Genomic DNA, 17,119 nt, shown 5'->3' with positions numbered 1-17,119 from the left:
ACCTTGCCCCCAAAGGCAAGCCATTTTGAAGCAATTCATGGGAAGACTTGAGGAAAAAGAAGACCCTTTTAGTTCTGTTATGATGTAAGCTTTACATTTCCCATAAGATGGAGCCATGGTTCAAAGGTGATGAAAAATGATCCATTAAATGCGTTGTTAATTTGGTTTGGTAGTGAACACTCAGTATAGGTATACAAATAGTTTTTAACTCTTACTCAGATCATTTCTTATGTCTGCGTTTTCTTTATGTCCTTCAAGCAGTCTCTGCGTTCATCAGCCCATTTGATATTGGGGCAATTCTCTCAGCTGAGCTTTCTACTCACCAAGGAGTGTTGCAAGTGTGTGTCAGAGTCATGTACCGTGCACCAAGTTGGTAGAACATCCGAAGCACAGCCAGGCTTGACCCCAGTGAGTGACCTCCTTCCACACCAATCAGGCTTGCTACTCTGCCAGAATGGTGCGCTTCCTCAATACCTGTTTTTCACACAAATGCAAGACAGTGGTAAGTGCTCTGACTGTTGAAGGTTTGGTGCATGAATAGACTGTTTATGTTCATTTGCTTTTCCTTCTATGGCTACAGAGATAAATCAGTCATTTTTCTTGCACTGAATGCTCATATTATTCTGATACTTTTTTAGTTAATGATTCTTGATCCTGTGTTACCACTCATAAACCTACTAAGCAGTTTGGGCTGGCAGGCTGTCCTCAGTAGAATATAGCATCTCATTTCAAGGGATTACAGGATACCAATCGCAAACCATTACAGTACTTCAAAGAACGACTTCTTTCACGATTATGAAGGGTAACACCATCAAGAATTACTACTAATTTGTGTCGTATTAATTCCAAATAACTCACTATACTGTGATACCAGACTGCAACATGAATCTTCACCATCACAAAAACTTCAGGTCATATACACTGAACATCTATTCACTTAGTATGCATTCCAGTAATTTTGCAGAAGTCATTCTGAGATGTGGACTTTTTATTGTGTTAAATCACAGCTCTTTAGCTGCACTTCTGTTTTTTTTTATAGTGCAATATCTAAAGTTCCGGTTGCAACAAGCAACATAGCTGGTAGCAACAGTCACAAGTTGCTTGCCAGATTTTTCCAAATAGAGTTCCTTCCTCGGTATCTATAGCTTGTGTACATATCTCTAGAAAATTCCCTTTGCATTCTAAGTAGACATGACCCAGTAAGAGTGCCTTTTGTGGAGGGGCATTTGTAAACTCAGGCTCACCTTTGGCAGTTGTTACAAGTTGCATCTGATTAGGATATTTATCCACAAGACGACGTATGACATCAATCTGTTCCAAAGTGAGCTGTACTGAGTCGAGGTACTGTGATCCACACGGGACATAGGCTGACCAGAACTGTGAAATTAAATCCAGCAGCACTTAAATGAGCATAAGAGAACTGTGGTACAGAGACACTACACGTTACAAGCAGAGCGTGTTATTTTACCTGTGCACCAACCATGCCTTGCTTTAGCCGATGCAAATCTGTATGAGACCAGACACTTTGTGACCATGGTTCTTGCTGACGTAGATCCTCTGAGAAGTGGAAGTCATGCAGTTGGTTGCGCAAGAATTTGCGTATGTTCCATGGTAAATCATTATGTCTGCATGAAACAAGAAGAAGGCTGAACTAAGTTGTTTCTGAGCTCCTCCAAACTTAGAACTGACAATCTCTATTTTTATTTTCTGCATACTGTTGTGTATCATGATTAAAGATATAATTGAGAGCCATCAACACAACAGTTGATTAGAAACTGGTGTTGGAACCTTCCACAGTGCATAACAGACAACTCCCGCAGTGCAAAGTCAAAGTCACATTGTGACTGATGCTCAGTCAATCTGTCTGTCTTGGTGTTGAGTCCTGGCTGGGGCTCATGACCAGATGTTTCTTTTAAATGAAAGTTACTGTCCTGTCCATGTGGGGCGCCCTTTCTGACTGGAGGTCGGATCTGTCATTAGTCAGTCACAGTCGATAGTATTAGTCCATTGTCACTATGTACACTTGTTTACAATTGACTCCTGCAGTGCACTGAAAACAGGCAATATTTTTACATCACTTGCAGCCTGGCTCTCTAGACACCAACACAAGCACTATCCAATCAGCACTCACAACTGCAGCAATATTTATACATTGCTTGCAGCCTGGCTCTCTAGACACCAACACAAGCGCTATCCAATTAGCGCCCATAATCGCAGCTCCATCGCCAACTGGTCTGTGCACCGCCCAGCGGTAATGGTATAAAGATATGGGCCTCCAACTGGCTACCATCATGAGGATCATTCAACAGTGTGGGTTCGAGATTCAAAGCTGGTGAGTGAGTTCGATCGAGATCAGACAGCAGTGAATGAATAAAGAGAGATCAGTATTGCTATTAGTGACATTGGAGTGGACTGATCATCGGTTAACATTAATGTGTGTTTGCCTGCTGCAAACACTGATTCAATGTGGGTTCAAGAGACGATCAGGCCATTCAGTGTGGGTTCAGGAATCATCAGGCATCGGTTTAGTGTTAAAAAACTTAGACTGAGCAAGTGTGAAAAAAAAATAATTAAATAATTCAGTGACACTAGTGTGATAACAGTAAAGTTGGAAGTGGATCGTGCCATGCTAGAAATGGTGGGTGTCCTTGTGCTGGGGTACCAGGCACTCTGGGTTGAAAAACGTGCCTCCCTACAGGCAGAGTACAAGGTGCAGATAAAGCAGTACTCTAATGTGGATACGCAGTACAGGCACTTATTCAACATCCTATGCAACACTGATGACGTGGCTAGGCTCCCACCTGCTGCGGTTGGAGAGAGTGCCGAATGGGTGGCAATAGTCAGTGCCATCAATGACAACAGAGTCAACTATTGCAAGGCCCTCTCCGGCAAGACACTGTTCAGTGCACTGTATGGAAATTATAGTTACACTGAATGAGCTAAAGTCCCTGTTGAAGGCCAGCGCCTCAGGAACTAAAAATCCAGCCGGAGTGGAAGGCTTCAAAGAAGTCCAGAGGCGCAAACAACACAGCACCACTGAGTCTGCCCTGACTTAGAAAAAAAGCAGCAGCTGCCTCCAGAAGCACCCGGACAAATTAGGTTACCACCCACAACTACTTCGCACCTCTCAGGGCGACAACAATGGACACAGACACTTCTAGTGCCGAAGCCACTACACTGGAGGAGGAAGCCCCACATAAAGCAAGCAGCCCCCCCCCCCATCTAATGAAATTGCAACACCTGCAAAACAAGGTTCTCCACACAATTGGCAATTTTCCAAGGCACACACCGGTCCACAATTTGCACATGGCATTCAAAATCCCATACATATATGACTATATAACAAAATTATGCAGGCAACAAGCAGAAGTCATATAAAATCATGATAATGAGAATGTTCGCAACATTGGACATGGTGAAGCCCGTCACAGAAAGTATAATAGGCTTAAACTTGGCTGCAGTCAGGCATACGACCGTTCAAGTGACTAGACTGCCGTGGTAGCGAATACTACTAGAAATAGGGCAAAATCTGCTGTACTGAGCCTGGAATGACAGAGGCCTTGTCTATATTATACATACTAGATATTAAGGCTCAATTGTAAATAAGTGTACATATTGACAATGGACTAATACTATCGACTATGGCTGACAAATGACAGACCCGACCTCTTGTCAGAGAGCACACCAAAGGGACAGGAAAGTAACCTTCATATAAGAATAAACATCTGGTCAGGAGCCCCAGTTGGGTTTCAACACCAAGACAGACAGACTGACCGACCATTAGTCACAATGTGACTTTGACTTTGACTTGGCTACCATCAGTTTTCATCAGTCACCCTTCACTGCAAGCAGAATACCAACACCGCTCCACTCTCCAGTAAACAGCACCGCACTGACCCTGCCAGCTCATGCCCCGTAGACAGCCAACTCTGCCAGCACACACACCATAGCGCCTAGCCAGCCAGATTCGCTGCTATCCTGCCAGCTCGTAAGCATCCAGTGGCTGCTAAGAACACCTGGCGGCTACTAAGAAGACGCAGGGCAGCAAAAGAAGAACATTGGGCTGTCGCAAGGAAACACGCTGTGCTTGCTACTTCACTTCAATGGAGGCTAAACAAAACGGCCCTTTCTAGGGCCTCCACTCAGCACTGTCATCACTAGGCTGGGCTAACTGCCACGAAAGGAGTCTCCATCGGTATTCTTCAGACACACTCCCCACTCATCTGTGATACCAGTTTTAAATGCAGTGAACATTTATTGTTATAGTTAAGTGGTTGTCTCAACTAACATCGACATCCCACACTGGTATTAAAATGTTTAATATTTGGATTCTTTTCTTTTCAAACCCTACATGTTTTGATCATCACATATGTCATCACTGAATTAATTTGTAAACCACCTGATGATGATATTTGCAGATCAAAATGTGTAGTGGGTTCAAAATAAAATAAATTAAACATTTTAATATCGGTTTATAATCAACTGTTGTGCTGTTGACTCTCAGTTATATCTTAAAATATTAAAAAATTAGAGTAGTTACTGTTGCTTAGTTTTATTGTGACCCACCTAATGCTCAAGTGCTGTGAAGTCAAAACATCTTGTATTGTGTTACAGAATATGGTTCAGAAGTACAGAATTTTAAAGGAAAGAAAAATTACTGACATTGAAAATGGATTTTGGGGCTGTTTGACAAGAATATCAGGGAAAGACAAGAATATCAAGGAAAAACAAAGTTCTAGCAAATGTATTTAGAGAAAAATATATGCTAATAAGGTATGAAAAGAGAACAGTATGGTGTATGCAGTGTCCCAGGGGGAAAGGTCAATATTCTTGGAGAACAAAGTATCAGTCATTCTAAGGTAAAAGACATATATGCACTTGTGTCCTATTCAGAACAGTTTCCAGGACAGAGGTAATGAATGTTATCGCCCACATAAAGGAATGTCAAGATACACTCAGACGAGCAACAGCAATGTCTTCACACGAGTTGCAAAGTGCATTGATGTTGACAATGAAATTTTTTAAAGTAAACTAAGTAAACTGTACCAACAAATACCATGACTGGAAACAGTTTGTAATTTTCATAGTATGCATCCTGTTATGTGTCATATATAGGATATATGATATACAGGGGGCAGTCTAAACAACAGTATTTCTGAAAAAACAAAATAGATACTGCTGTATCAACATTTGTTTATCGACTATTGACGCTATATGTTTTGACTCTTATGTTGGGTCATCATCAGGCGTATAATAATACAAGCATTAATTGCATCTTAATTCAATATGGATCCATAGTCTGTTCTTATAAGTTCTATATACATAATTTGAATTTACAGTTAAATGGTAAAAGTTAAAATTAAGATTGCACAAGAATATATGTAATACTTATTATAAACCTCTTTAAAAGTCTGTGACTGCTAAGTATTGATATACTGTTCCATGTGATAGGAATAATTATGTTGTGGGGTGTCCACATGTCGAGATCTTCCATCATAAACTAGGTCATGTTGGTTTGACCTTCATAATGTTGTATGAAGCTTATGCTCATTATACTATGTATCACTCAATGGGTTGTTTATACTTGGAGTGATGTATTCTAGGTTTTTTGATGTTATTTGTAAAGGTAGTTCCCCGTGATGATGTTGTTACGTTGTAGCAGTTCAGTCTCAACCCTTTATAAAGCACAGTGGTAACGTTCAACCACATGCTGTAACATTCAGAAACTCTGCATCCTTCCTTGTCACCCATAGCGTGTATTTATACGATTCATGTGGTTCTTAGGATAAACACCAGTAACTGTCCGTTGTTTGTAATGGAGATTCTGTGTTTTCTGTGAGGTAGGAATGAACCTTTAAGTGTCATTTAAATTAATTTCAAGCTTCAAATAGTTAACATACTGGGAAAAAGGAAAATATACCTGCCCTTTGCAGGTACTCCAATTCTCCAACTGACTGGCTGTCGTCTGACACAACTTAAGAACTTTTCATGGATAAAATCGGATACTTGTACAATAGTACAAGTTCATAACTAGGATCTAAGAATCACTTTCCTACACTGTGCTGTACATCATGATTTCATTCTCACCCATCCACAAGAGGTACCTCCTTTAAGATGCGTCTGACCACTTGTAATCGAGCCTCAAGAAGGCGTGAAGAACGAAGTTCCAGCGCAAGTGGTACCCCCACTCCCACTCCCAAAGCAGCAGCAACGATCAGAAGGCCACAGACAGCCAACCATTGCTTGCAGTCAAGCTCCAGCACAGCTGCAAACAGTGAAGTTCCAAAAATTATCCCTGTGTCTTATCACCACTTAAAACCATGGAAATAAAGACTGGTGTGATGTGGGTGTGGCATGAGCTACATCTTTCCTCATATGTCACTTACCAGTGCCACACTCTCCCCTTGGTCTGCCCATTGCCTGTCTTGATCCTTCCCTATATACACGGTGTGTCCCACATCAAGTAGGACTAGTTCCCCCCCCCCTTCAATGCCATCTGTTGGCGAGTTGTGGCGTTAAGATTCTTGAAGTTTCAGCTGTGGCTGTCTATAATTTCAAAGCACAAGCATCGCTGCATTATGTGTTCAATTCCAAAGGAATCATTCACAAGGAATTTCTGCCAGAAGGTCAAACAGTGAATTCTGATTATCATCTTGGAGTCCTCAATTGTTTGTGGGCGAGAATTCTTCGAATTCGACCTGAATATTGAGAGCAAGGTTCCTGGTCACTCCTCCACGACAATGCCCCCCCTCCCCTCCCACAAACTGAAGATTTTGCGCGATTTTTTGGCCAGAAAAGGGATCACAATCCTTGATCATCCTCCGTATTTGCCAAATTTGGCTCCAGCAGATTTCTCGTTGTTCCCAAAAGTTAAGTTGGTGATGAAAGGAGACCATCACAACACCATCCAGGACATCCAAAGGGAATCTACAGCAGTTTTAAATGCGATTCCACAAAAGGAGTACAGTGACTGTTTTCAAGAACTTTTTAATTGATTCCAGCTATGTATTGATTCAGAAGGGGACTATTTTGAATAAAAAGAGTGAAATTTTGAAAATAATTCATGTCTTGTATTTTTAATGAACACAGTCCTAACAGAACCTGGACACACTGTGTAAAAACCACTGTTATGCACCCAGCTTACTGTTCTGCTATGCAGGTGGAGGTGCCATGTTCTTCTCAAATGTTGGGAACTATTTTTCTTGTTCTTTCACTATATTACTACTTTGTCAACTTACTGTCTTTGAACAGGCTGACAAATTCAGACAAAAAACATAGTACACATTATTTGGGGTTTTCCAAGCAGACATGCTATTAGTCATGAATGTATTTGGCTGTTAGGAGGCTGTGTGAGCACCACAACTGGTCTGGATATGATAGTTAAGAGAGAAATCTCAAGTCTGCTAACAGAAATCAGTTCCTGGCTGTTCAGTCCTTATAGACTTCACTGAATGAGCTCTCTTTCTATTATGGCATGTAGACCCATAGCTAGGCAATGAACATGAAATAAGCATCCATACAACAGCCACTGTTAAGTAATGGCTCTGCAGACAACTGCCATCGCTAGCCAATGGCTGAATAGCAATAACGTGGTCACACCAACAGACAAGAATGCATCAATTGCACAGGAACAGAGGAACAGGGTTTTCTGTGTGGTCTGTGCTGAGATGTTACAAGCAGGACAAATTTTTGTTAATGAGTTGGTTGCTGAGAATTAATTGACCACTGGGGTTCAGTTGTTGTGAGCTGTTGCTGTGAGAAGCTGGTAGCTGAGGTTGGGGACCATTTGGGAATCCAGAGGAAGGGGAATGTCTGCAGTTGAAAGCTGCTGCCATGCAACACCTAGTGAAGACTGAAACAGACTGAGAAGACCTAGTGCATCGTGTAGTGATTTGTGAAATGTGTAGCACAATGAGAGCATAATCCCTACTTGTAATTATAAGTTCAGTAAATCCGTTCATCAATCCAAAACCTGTCTATAATCACTAAATCACATGATATTCTTCTGTTACAAGTCACAGAATATGAAACATGAGTAACCAACCTGGTTTTACAGGATTTGTATTCCCTAACATTCGTCAGATATAAACCGAAATACTCATTGAACATTTGTGAAATTATGTTGAAGCCTAATAATTGCAAACATGTTTATTATGCTTTCTGTTCTTTGCAAATCTTTTAATATACTGTTGAATTCAAATGTGCAATGTTACCATTTCGCATAAATATAGTGTTATTTCCTTTCCTTCCAAATACAAATTACATTCATGTAAGTTCAAATTCACACATAAAAAGTTGAAAATTTACAGAAATAATTAATACACTGATCATATTTTACTGTATATAGAAGCTCTCAATACATTCTGTACAACTGATATGTAAAGAAAGGTTGTCTAAAATTTAGGCTTTGATATGTGTATAAAAAGGTTCTATACAATTGTGCAAATATAGTACAGTAAATTATTAATCCTTGTGATTATAAAAGTCCCTTACTGTCATGTCGTTATCTACAGTATTATGAATTGTACTTCCTTACAAACTGAAGGCATTATAAAAATATTCTTGAGGAAGAACCAATACTCTAACGTAGGTCACTCTTGTGCATTCTTTAACTAACATGAAGCTGGTTGAAGGGGTACAATGAAATGCTAGAGAGCTAACCAATGTTTTGCTCACTGATCTTTTCAAGTCAGTTCTACTATCTTGGCTATTTAAATGTAGTATCAAAGCTATGAGATACAAAGGATGAATTCTCCACACATGCTGTGCAGATTAAATAGATTATCATTTTTAATTAGACAATGTAAAACAGGTTCCCTTGCTTTACAGAACTTGAAATAATGAGGTGGTTAACACTTTCCACATGTGGGTATCTGGCAGTAACCAGTATGACATCTTCTTGCAGTCAGATCAATTAATTTACCATCTTTCTGGTCTCTTCATAATGGGCTACCTTAAAAATTAAACTATGTGTTCTTAATTCCCATTAGGATAATGTAGATACCATAAAGAAAAACACACAAACTTTAATTGACGCAAGTAAAGAGGCTGGTCTAGAAGTAAACACAGAGAAAACTAAGTATATCTTGCTGTCTCGTCATCAAAATGCAGGGCAAAATCATGACATAAAGATACGAAACAGATGTTTTGAAAATGTGGCACAGTTCAGATATTTCGGAACAACAATAACAAGTCAAAATCTGATTGAGGAGGAAATTAAGAGGAGATTGAACTCAGGTAATGCTTGCTACCATTCAGTCCAGAACCTTTTGTCTTCTCATCTGTTGTCCAAAAACATAAAAAGTAGAATATACAAAACTATAATTTTGCCTGTGGTTCTGTATGGGTGTGAAACTTGGTCTCTGACATTAAGGAAGATAGACTGAGGGTGTTTGAGAACAGGGTGTTGAGGAGAATATTTAGACCAAAGAGAGATGAAGGCACAGGAAGTTGGAGAAAACTGCACAATGAGGAGCTTCGTAACTTGTACTCTTCTCCAAGTATAATTAGAACGATCAAGTCAAGGAGGATGAGGTTGGCAGGGCATGTAGCACGAATGGGGGAGACAAGGAATGCATATAGGATATTTGTGGGAAAGCCAGAAGGAAAGAGACCACTGGGAAGACCAAGGCATAGGTGGGTGAACAATAATAAAATGAATCTTAGAGAGATGGTATGGATTGGATTGATCTGGCTCAGGATATGGACCAGTGGAGGGCTCTTGTGAACACGGTAATGAACCTTTGGGTTCATAAAATGCTAGGAAATTCTTGAGTAGCTGCAGAATTGGCGGCTCCTCCAGAAGGGCTCAGCTCCATGAGTAAGTAAGTAAGTTCTTAATTCAGGGAAATCAGACCATCCCACTATGGGCATAACCTGTTCTCCAAAAATCAGGGTTGTGTATTACTAAAAGCATAACAAAGTACCTTTAGTACCCTCAGTTCATTTACATGACATTCTTCCCCCCCCCCCAAGGAAGAACAGTAGGTATTCAATTTCTCATGTGTTGTTGTGAAGTAAGTTTGTTTCAGGTCCTGAAATAATTTTTGATATTGACTTCTTTCTGCAGACAGCAGTTTTGGAATGCTGTATTTATTATCACCTTACATTATGTGATAATTCGAAATCGAATGGTCTTTGGCCATGCCATAGGTCAAACATTTACCTTCCAGGGCACGGGTACAACCATCAATTTATCCAGGAGAGGAGAGAGACAATAAGTTTGCATACAGAACATATGCTGAAGACTAATTTAATAATTAAAGAAAAACTAATTATTTATTATTATTTGATATATTTCCTTTTTTATCTTCAATTTTGATTTTTTAAATATCTGGGGTGGGGGAAGGTGCATAGTTTGCTCCCCAGCTGCTGATGCCCATATGCTGGAATCTATCCACAGAAGCGCAGGGTAGTTTGCATGGGATCTGTGACAGGGAAAATGAAACTGGAGCAGGTTTCTGTTAGTATTTTGGTTTCATCTCCCAATCACCATTCTACCAGTGTTTCATGCTCTTCAATGTCCTCATCATCAGAGGACTCAGTTTTAATCCCACTTCAATCCTGAAATTATTTACTAAATGAAACCTTTCTGCACTTATATGATCAAAAGTTATATATGTACAAGGTAGTTCAAATATGACCAGGACTGATTTGTGCGTAAACAAGCCGCAATGCGCAGCAGCTGTGCGACCTTGAGAGAGTGAAGCCACAACCTCCACCCTCCCTCCTGTTCGGGTTAGAACCTGTTCAGTCCTGCCTGGGAGTTCCTAGAGTGATGAGCAAACAGAAGGTACTGCGGAGCGTGGAACAATGCATTGTGATCAAATTCCTCATTGGAGATTAAGGTCCCGTCTGCTGAAATTCACCACAGGCTCCAACAACAGTATGGAGAACAGTGTCTCTTGATGGACCCATGTGTTTGAGTGGTGTAAGTGCTTCAGAGAGGGCAGAGAGCACGTGGAGAATGAACCGCATGATCGTCGGCCGCGAACGTCCATCACCGAGCCAAACATTGATTGTGCAGACGCGCTGAACTATCACAAGGTGAATGCATGGTGTGTACCACGCACTTTGATGGACGTGAACAAAATGGCGCGCATGCAACCTGCCAGTCGTCTCCTACAGCAGTCTGAAGATGGTGATACATTTTTGAAGTCTATAGTGACCACCGATGAAACGTGGGTGCACTAGTTCATTCCCAAGTCCCAGCAGTCATCACACAAGTTGCGGCATACCAGTTTTCCCAAACCCAAGAGAGCGCGGAGGAGCCGTTCGGCAGGAAAAGTGATGGCAACGTTCTTCTGGGACTGGCAGGGGGTGAAGGAAAAGATCCAATCCAAGCGGAAGACAGGTGGAAAGAGGGTAGCCTTCCTTCAAGATAATGCACACCCCCATACGGCCAAAACAATGTAAACCCTCCGGAAATTGAAATGGAACCTTCTGACACATCTGCCATACATTCCTGATTTGGCCCCAAGTGATTTCTACCTGTTCAGAAGGGTCAAATCAGACTTGCAAGGCATGTGGTTTGTGGACAACGCCATCATCCACACTGTTCGGGAGTGGATACACTGCCAACCACAAGCCTTTTTTGAAAAGGGCATCAGGATGCTTCCAGAATGTTGGAAAAAATGTGCTGAATCCAGAAGGGAGTACGTTGAAGACTGACATGTGGAAGTAAGTGTTTGGCAATTAAGGTTTTTAAAAAAAATCAGTCCTGGCCATATTTGAACCACCTTGTACAAGTATATACATGTTTGGTATTCTTAAATGTAAAGATCACTGAAAAACAACACTGTGAATTGTTCCCAGTAACAGCAATATACCTCTTTCTCCATTACGTAATTTGCTTCCACCAGAATCTGTCACTTTTTCTCCAGAAGATGAGGGACTTTGCAAAATTGCAGCGGCACCATTTGGCAGTTTCCGTTCCAAATCAGGACTGCCTGCCTAAATGACCAGCAGAAGGAACAGATACATAAATGAATATACTCACAGTCACAAATTATGTTACAGTGAAAAAGAAAACTCATTCACTAATTATGGCACAGTAAAACATAAAGATTACGCATAATTGTACAAATCTTTTTACTTATGAGCTGATTCTGTGTTAAATTTGGCAGATACGAACACAAAGCTTTGTTCCTTGGCCATGTATGTAACTGTTGACTTATAAACAGTATTTCAGACATACTTTGTAGGAATGTCTACTGTCTGTCTTCATATTAAATTTTATGTTTATGCTCCATTAGACTTTGGTGTCAAGCTGGAAGCTAAATAAAATTTCTGTATAGCTGATATGGCATTGTACCTTCTACATAAAAATTACTTCAATAGAATGGGCATTTTCCTTCTTTTAATCTAGTGCCATATGTCATTTTGGGACCCTACATTGATCAGTACTACTGTCACTCCCATCTCACAAGTTTTCTCTTTGCCATGTCCTTGTTACAAGTTGCAGAAAGTTTAAAAGTACAAGATTGGAGGAGGCCTCTACTTGCATAACATTTATACCAAAGTTTGTGGAAATCTTTCAAGGTCAAAAATTGAAATGTGAGACATGGACACCCACACAAACAGCATGGTGATTCTTTTCTTAAGAAAGGAAAGTAAACAGAAAAAAAAAACAAATGCAGTTAAAATCTGCTCATTAACAGGACAGCCACTGAATTAATATCCTCATTAGGAGGAGAAATATTCCCTTGAGGAGCATGAATTATGAAAGAAATTTCATACCCAGTACAATATAACTACATAATAACAGATTAATGCAGACAAATATCAATAAACCTTCTTGACTGATGAAAGAATACAGAACAGATTCTTCAGTATAAATCAAAGAGAGACTAAACTAAGGAAGAACTTAGAAACGATGAAATATATTTGTGAAGTCGAACAGGCTTGACTAACTATACTATGGAAATGAAATAGAGGAATATAATGTACCTCGCAAGAGGACATGTTATGACTTATCTCATGGCATTTAAATTCCCTTGTATGCACTACTGCAAAGCAAAATTGCCACAACTTAGAATCCATTAATTTGTCCCATACTGTGTGTAATTTAAAACTGTCCCTTAGAGATGAGATTTGGTAAGAGAAAATAGCCCTTCTTCTAGCAAAAGTGGAAATTGTTGTACTTCCAAGCAGTTCTTCCCTTTTTAGATGTTTGTTGATTTGTAGGCAGGCAGGTGCCCCAGCTGAGGTTACCACAGGAATCTATCGAATACAGACATGTTACTGATTCAGTTAATTTCTTGGTTTAGTCTGGACTAAAACATCAGACTTGGTCAGTTTTTAATGGCAATGTTGCACAAAATACATTGTATGTTAATGTTAGAGCAGGTGGTTCATACTGTAGCGTATAGAGCACAGCCCTTGGAAAAGAAAAAATGATGGTATGCCTGTAGGCTGTTCAGGACAAATAACTTTAAGGAGGGAGCAATATAGCGTGTTGAGCCATTACTATGCAACAACTGTGAGATAAAGCAAATATAGCAGAGCCATTTCAAAGTAACAGTCGCAAATGAAAACATCTCCACAGCAAGAAATCAATGTGCAACAGTGGATATACCGTTGGAAACAATGTTTTCTACAGTGGTCTGTGCCAAGGGGTTATAAGGAGGACAACTGGGGCAAGAAATCAGAGTTGGTGGGGAGTTTCCATTCAGAGAGTAAAGTGAGGTGTTGAAGGAAGCGGTCATGGTCTAATTTGAGGTACTATATTGGGGTTTTCCTGGAAGGGTAGATAAAACTCATGAAAATTCTGAGGCCAGTATTTGAACCCAGGTTTTCAGAATACCAAGCAAGACACTTTTTTGGGCACTGATATAAAGAAAACCACATGAGAAGAAAGTATAGTTGTAGGCACTCTTGAGACCGTTCACAGTGGTATACTGTCTATATGGGTGGTGAAATATACACGTGGCTACTACTGATTCTGTTTTTAGGAGGTAACCTTCATAGATCCAGTCCACCAAGGAACATTGTAGGTAAAACATAAGGTAAAGACCTATGGAGGAGTGGAGGTATAGCTCCACTATTCTTGACTTCAGCACTAGATGGAGCTGAGTGGTTAGCTTCACGCCTCAGCCGCTTTATCCCAGAGGAAAGAGCTGCGGTGCTCACTGGATGGGAGGCTAGGTGGGCCCCAGAGCCGGTCTTGACATTGCAGAGTAGAGAAAAATCTTGCCCTTGCTGGGAATCGAACCCCAGCTGTCCATCCCGTCCTGTACCAACTCGAGGCTCAGAATTGTACATGTAACTTAAACTCGGTGCATACTGTCTTCTGAAATATGACACCAAGTAACCTGGCAGATTTACTGATGNTTGCAGAGTAGAGAAAAATCTTGCCCTTGCTGGGAATCGAACCCCATTTTGTGCCTTTGTGAAGGCACAAAATGCCTCTGTCTTCAGGGTCGAAAAATAGTTCAAGCAACAGCAATCAGTCTTTTATTGCTGAGAGTTCAGATATATATGAGAATTATCATATACAGTGAGTGGAGGATAGAATTTTCAGGGAAGTGGTTGTGGCCTATTTTTAATTTACCATTTGCCAGAAGAGGCTATGAAAAATGTTGAAAATCTGCAGACAAGATAGCCGACCCTTCAACTGACATTCAAATCAGGAACTTCCCAGTTAAAAGAGGGCATACATAACAAAACGAACTATCTGTTGCCATTTGTATACCCTTATGTAGCTGGTTAAGGTACTATGCTACAAGGTCGCGGGATCGAATCCCGATGAGGTCACTGGATTTTTTCCAATTTACCTAATCATTCCAGCCGCACTACGGCCCTGGCGTCGACTCAGCCTCTAACTGAAATGAGCACCAGGAATATTCTTGGGGGTAAAGAGCGGCCGGCGCGTAGGGCTGACAACCTTACCGCCATCTATGAGCCGATTGGCTATAAAATGTGGGAACCTCAACATCTCACAACCCTTAAGGCCTCCACGGCCTGTTACAGGGATACCTTTACTCTACTTTTACATCGTGGTTTAGTCATTGTGGATAGTGTGGGAAAGAAAAGAGCCCGATATTTTCCTCCCACTCCGTCCATCTTTCAGTAATTATTTACATCCCGAGACGGAGGTACCAGATTCGTCCGAATCGTTGGTTATACCTATGTGTCAGAATAATACATGGCATCACATCTTAACACATCGATGCCAATCTGGCTAGATGTCGCTAAGTAACTTAACTCCGGGCACTGTGTTTATACTGACCTGCCTGTTGGGTTGTGCTGTAGCTATGATCGTCTCGTCTGCGCTGCTTACCGCGCGTTCAATCAGATCGAAGTCATCAATCTTTTGTAATGACCGCTTTCTCTCAGCAGTCACTACGTACTGGTTCCCTGCATGGTAATGTAAGTAATTGTTACAGAAGATGGTTGTCGTGTTGCCACTGTTCTCTGTTTCCCCGACGACCTCCATCGTTAAAACCCGGGCATGCAGTCAATTTTGAAACCGCATTGCCCACACGGGACAAAGCTGTGTGTTACGTCGGTATGGGTCGGTAGCGTCTGTAGTGTCCACCGTGTCCACCCTGCCGCCTTGCGAAAGACAAAACACCGGAACTAAATTTGCGCGCAGGCGCCGTTTGTGCAAGTCCCATCGCTTGGGTCGATACTGACCCGCAGGGCCCACGGGCCCAGGGGTTAGGGAGGTGTGCATTCGATCCACTGCAAATGGCGAACATAAAGTATTACTTGAGGGACGCGTTTCGGGTTTCTTGAAAACGGGTAGCCAGTCAGCAAGCTACAGAGTGGATTCCCGGGGAACCGGGATTAAGTTCCCGGCAGGGCATATATTTTTCTTTTTTCCACAGATTCCAGGCTGGTTCTAGCGCCCACCCAGCTTTCTATCCAATGGGCACAATGGCTCTCTCCCTATGGATGTGGCAACCGGAGCGTGAAGCTGATTATTCATCTCCCTCTAGTGTTGTGGTTAAGAATACTTGGAGATATTCCTCCACTTCCCATGCTCCTTCGTGGCATCGTGAGTCATTAAACACATTAAAAACTGTGCATTTTAGGGACACGTTTTAATTTCGTCTTCCCGTCGTCTGTTGGCGTCAGGTGAAATAAGGACTTATTATTTTAATAATAAAACGAGCCATCTAGAGATGTATCTTATTTGTAAAAATTCCCTTGCTTACAATTCTGTACTACTTACAACCCAGTGGTTAACATTAAAACGCTCTATATATTCTCCCACATGGTGTATTTATGTTTCTTACTGTTCTTAGAACTGTTCTTAGGTCATTTAACTACGCTTTTATTGTCGAGATCATACGGCTTTGGACGGTAGGATGGATGCTAATGAATTGGAAAAGGTTCGGAAGGAATCGCATCGTGGTCTAATCGAGGTGCTAACCCTGCATTTTCTCGTAAGGAGTCATGAAAGAACTTCACGTTAGCCGCTGCCCTGGCCGAAATTCAGACAGAGCCTCTCATGACTACAAAGTCTTAGGGGGTCCATACACGTACGAGTCCGGCTCGGCGAGCTTGACTCGGGACGGGCTCGGATTAATTTCACCACAAATGCATCAGCTGACTCCCAACTTTGCGACCTACACACGGACGAGTTTGGCTCATTGGAACCCGAGCCAAGTCTGACTCGCGAGCCAACCTCGTACGTGTATGGGCCCCTTTAGAACGTTACATCGATTATTCGTAGAATAAACAGCTGTTATTTCGCTGAACAGCATTGTCCAATTATTCTTTTTAACAGAGACCGTGTCTTCTGTGAGGCAGCAAATTAATTCTTAAGTATTATGTAGTTCGTCCAATTAGTAAGGTTTAATAGGTCATACAAATTAAATGAAAGGTGAAGAGCGCCATCTTCTGGGATGTCTGCTTGTCACCTGCATTCACGCTGTTATCTTGCCGTCAGAGCACAGGACGCACCCTCCGCCCACTTCCTGGAAATTTGCATGATCATAGCGGTCGGTTTCACCTGTGGAATTGTAACTTTTGACTTCCTTTGAGAGTATAAGTAGGGACCGGATTTGTATGCCCTAATAATCCCTTAAATATGTATACATTTATGTATGAAAAACTTCCGAAATATGCACTGAAATATAAAGTAAAAAAAAAAAAGTAAAGCTGACCCTGT

General features: G+C 41.2%; 1 protein-coding gene across 1 annotated transcript in view; it reads right to left on the bottom strand.

Annotated features, from left to right (window-relative positions):
- LOC111862413 (dipeptidase 1) overlaps positions 1-15,575 on the bottom strand; it is a 28,437-nt gene extending 12,862 nt beyond the window's left edge. Inside the window, exons 1-6 of the mRNA XM_023847784.2 lie at positions 15,230-15,575; positions 11,829-11,952; positions 6,088-6,265; positions 1,469-1,625; positions 1,245-1,377; positions 324-474 (exon numbers count right to left, since the gene is read on the bottom strand). Of these exons, the coding sequence (XP_023703552.1) occupies positions 324-474; positions 1,245-1,377; positions 1,469-1,625; positions 6,088-6,265; positions 11,829-11,952; positions 15,230-15,436 (950 nt within the window). The 5' untranslated portion in view covers positions 15,437-15,575. The remainder of the gene's footprint in view (positions 1-323; positions 475-1,244; positions 1,378-1,468; positions 1,626-6,087; positions 6,266-11,828; positions 11,953-15,229) is intronic.
- Between the last annotated feature and the right edge of the window lie 1,544 nt (positions 15,576-17,119).

This window comes from Cryptotermes secundus, unplaced genomic scaffold (genome assembly GCF_002891405.2).
Source record: "Cryptotermes secundus unplaced genomic scaffold, Csec_1.0 scaffold715, whole genome shotgun sequence".
Classification (NCBI taxonomy): domain Eukaryota; kingdom Metazoa; phylum Arthropoda; class Insecta; order Blattodea; family Kalotermitidae; genus Cryptotermes; species Cryptotermes secundus.
This window is presented reverse-complemented; position numbering and strand designations above follow the sequence as displayed.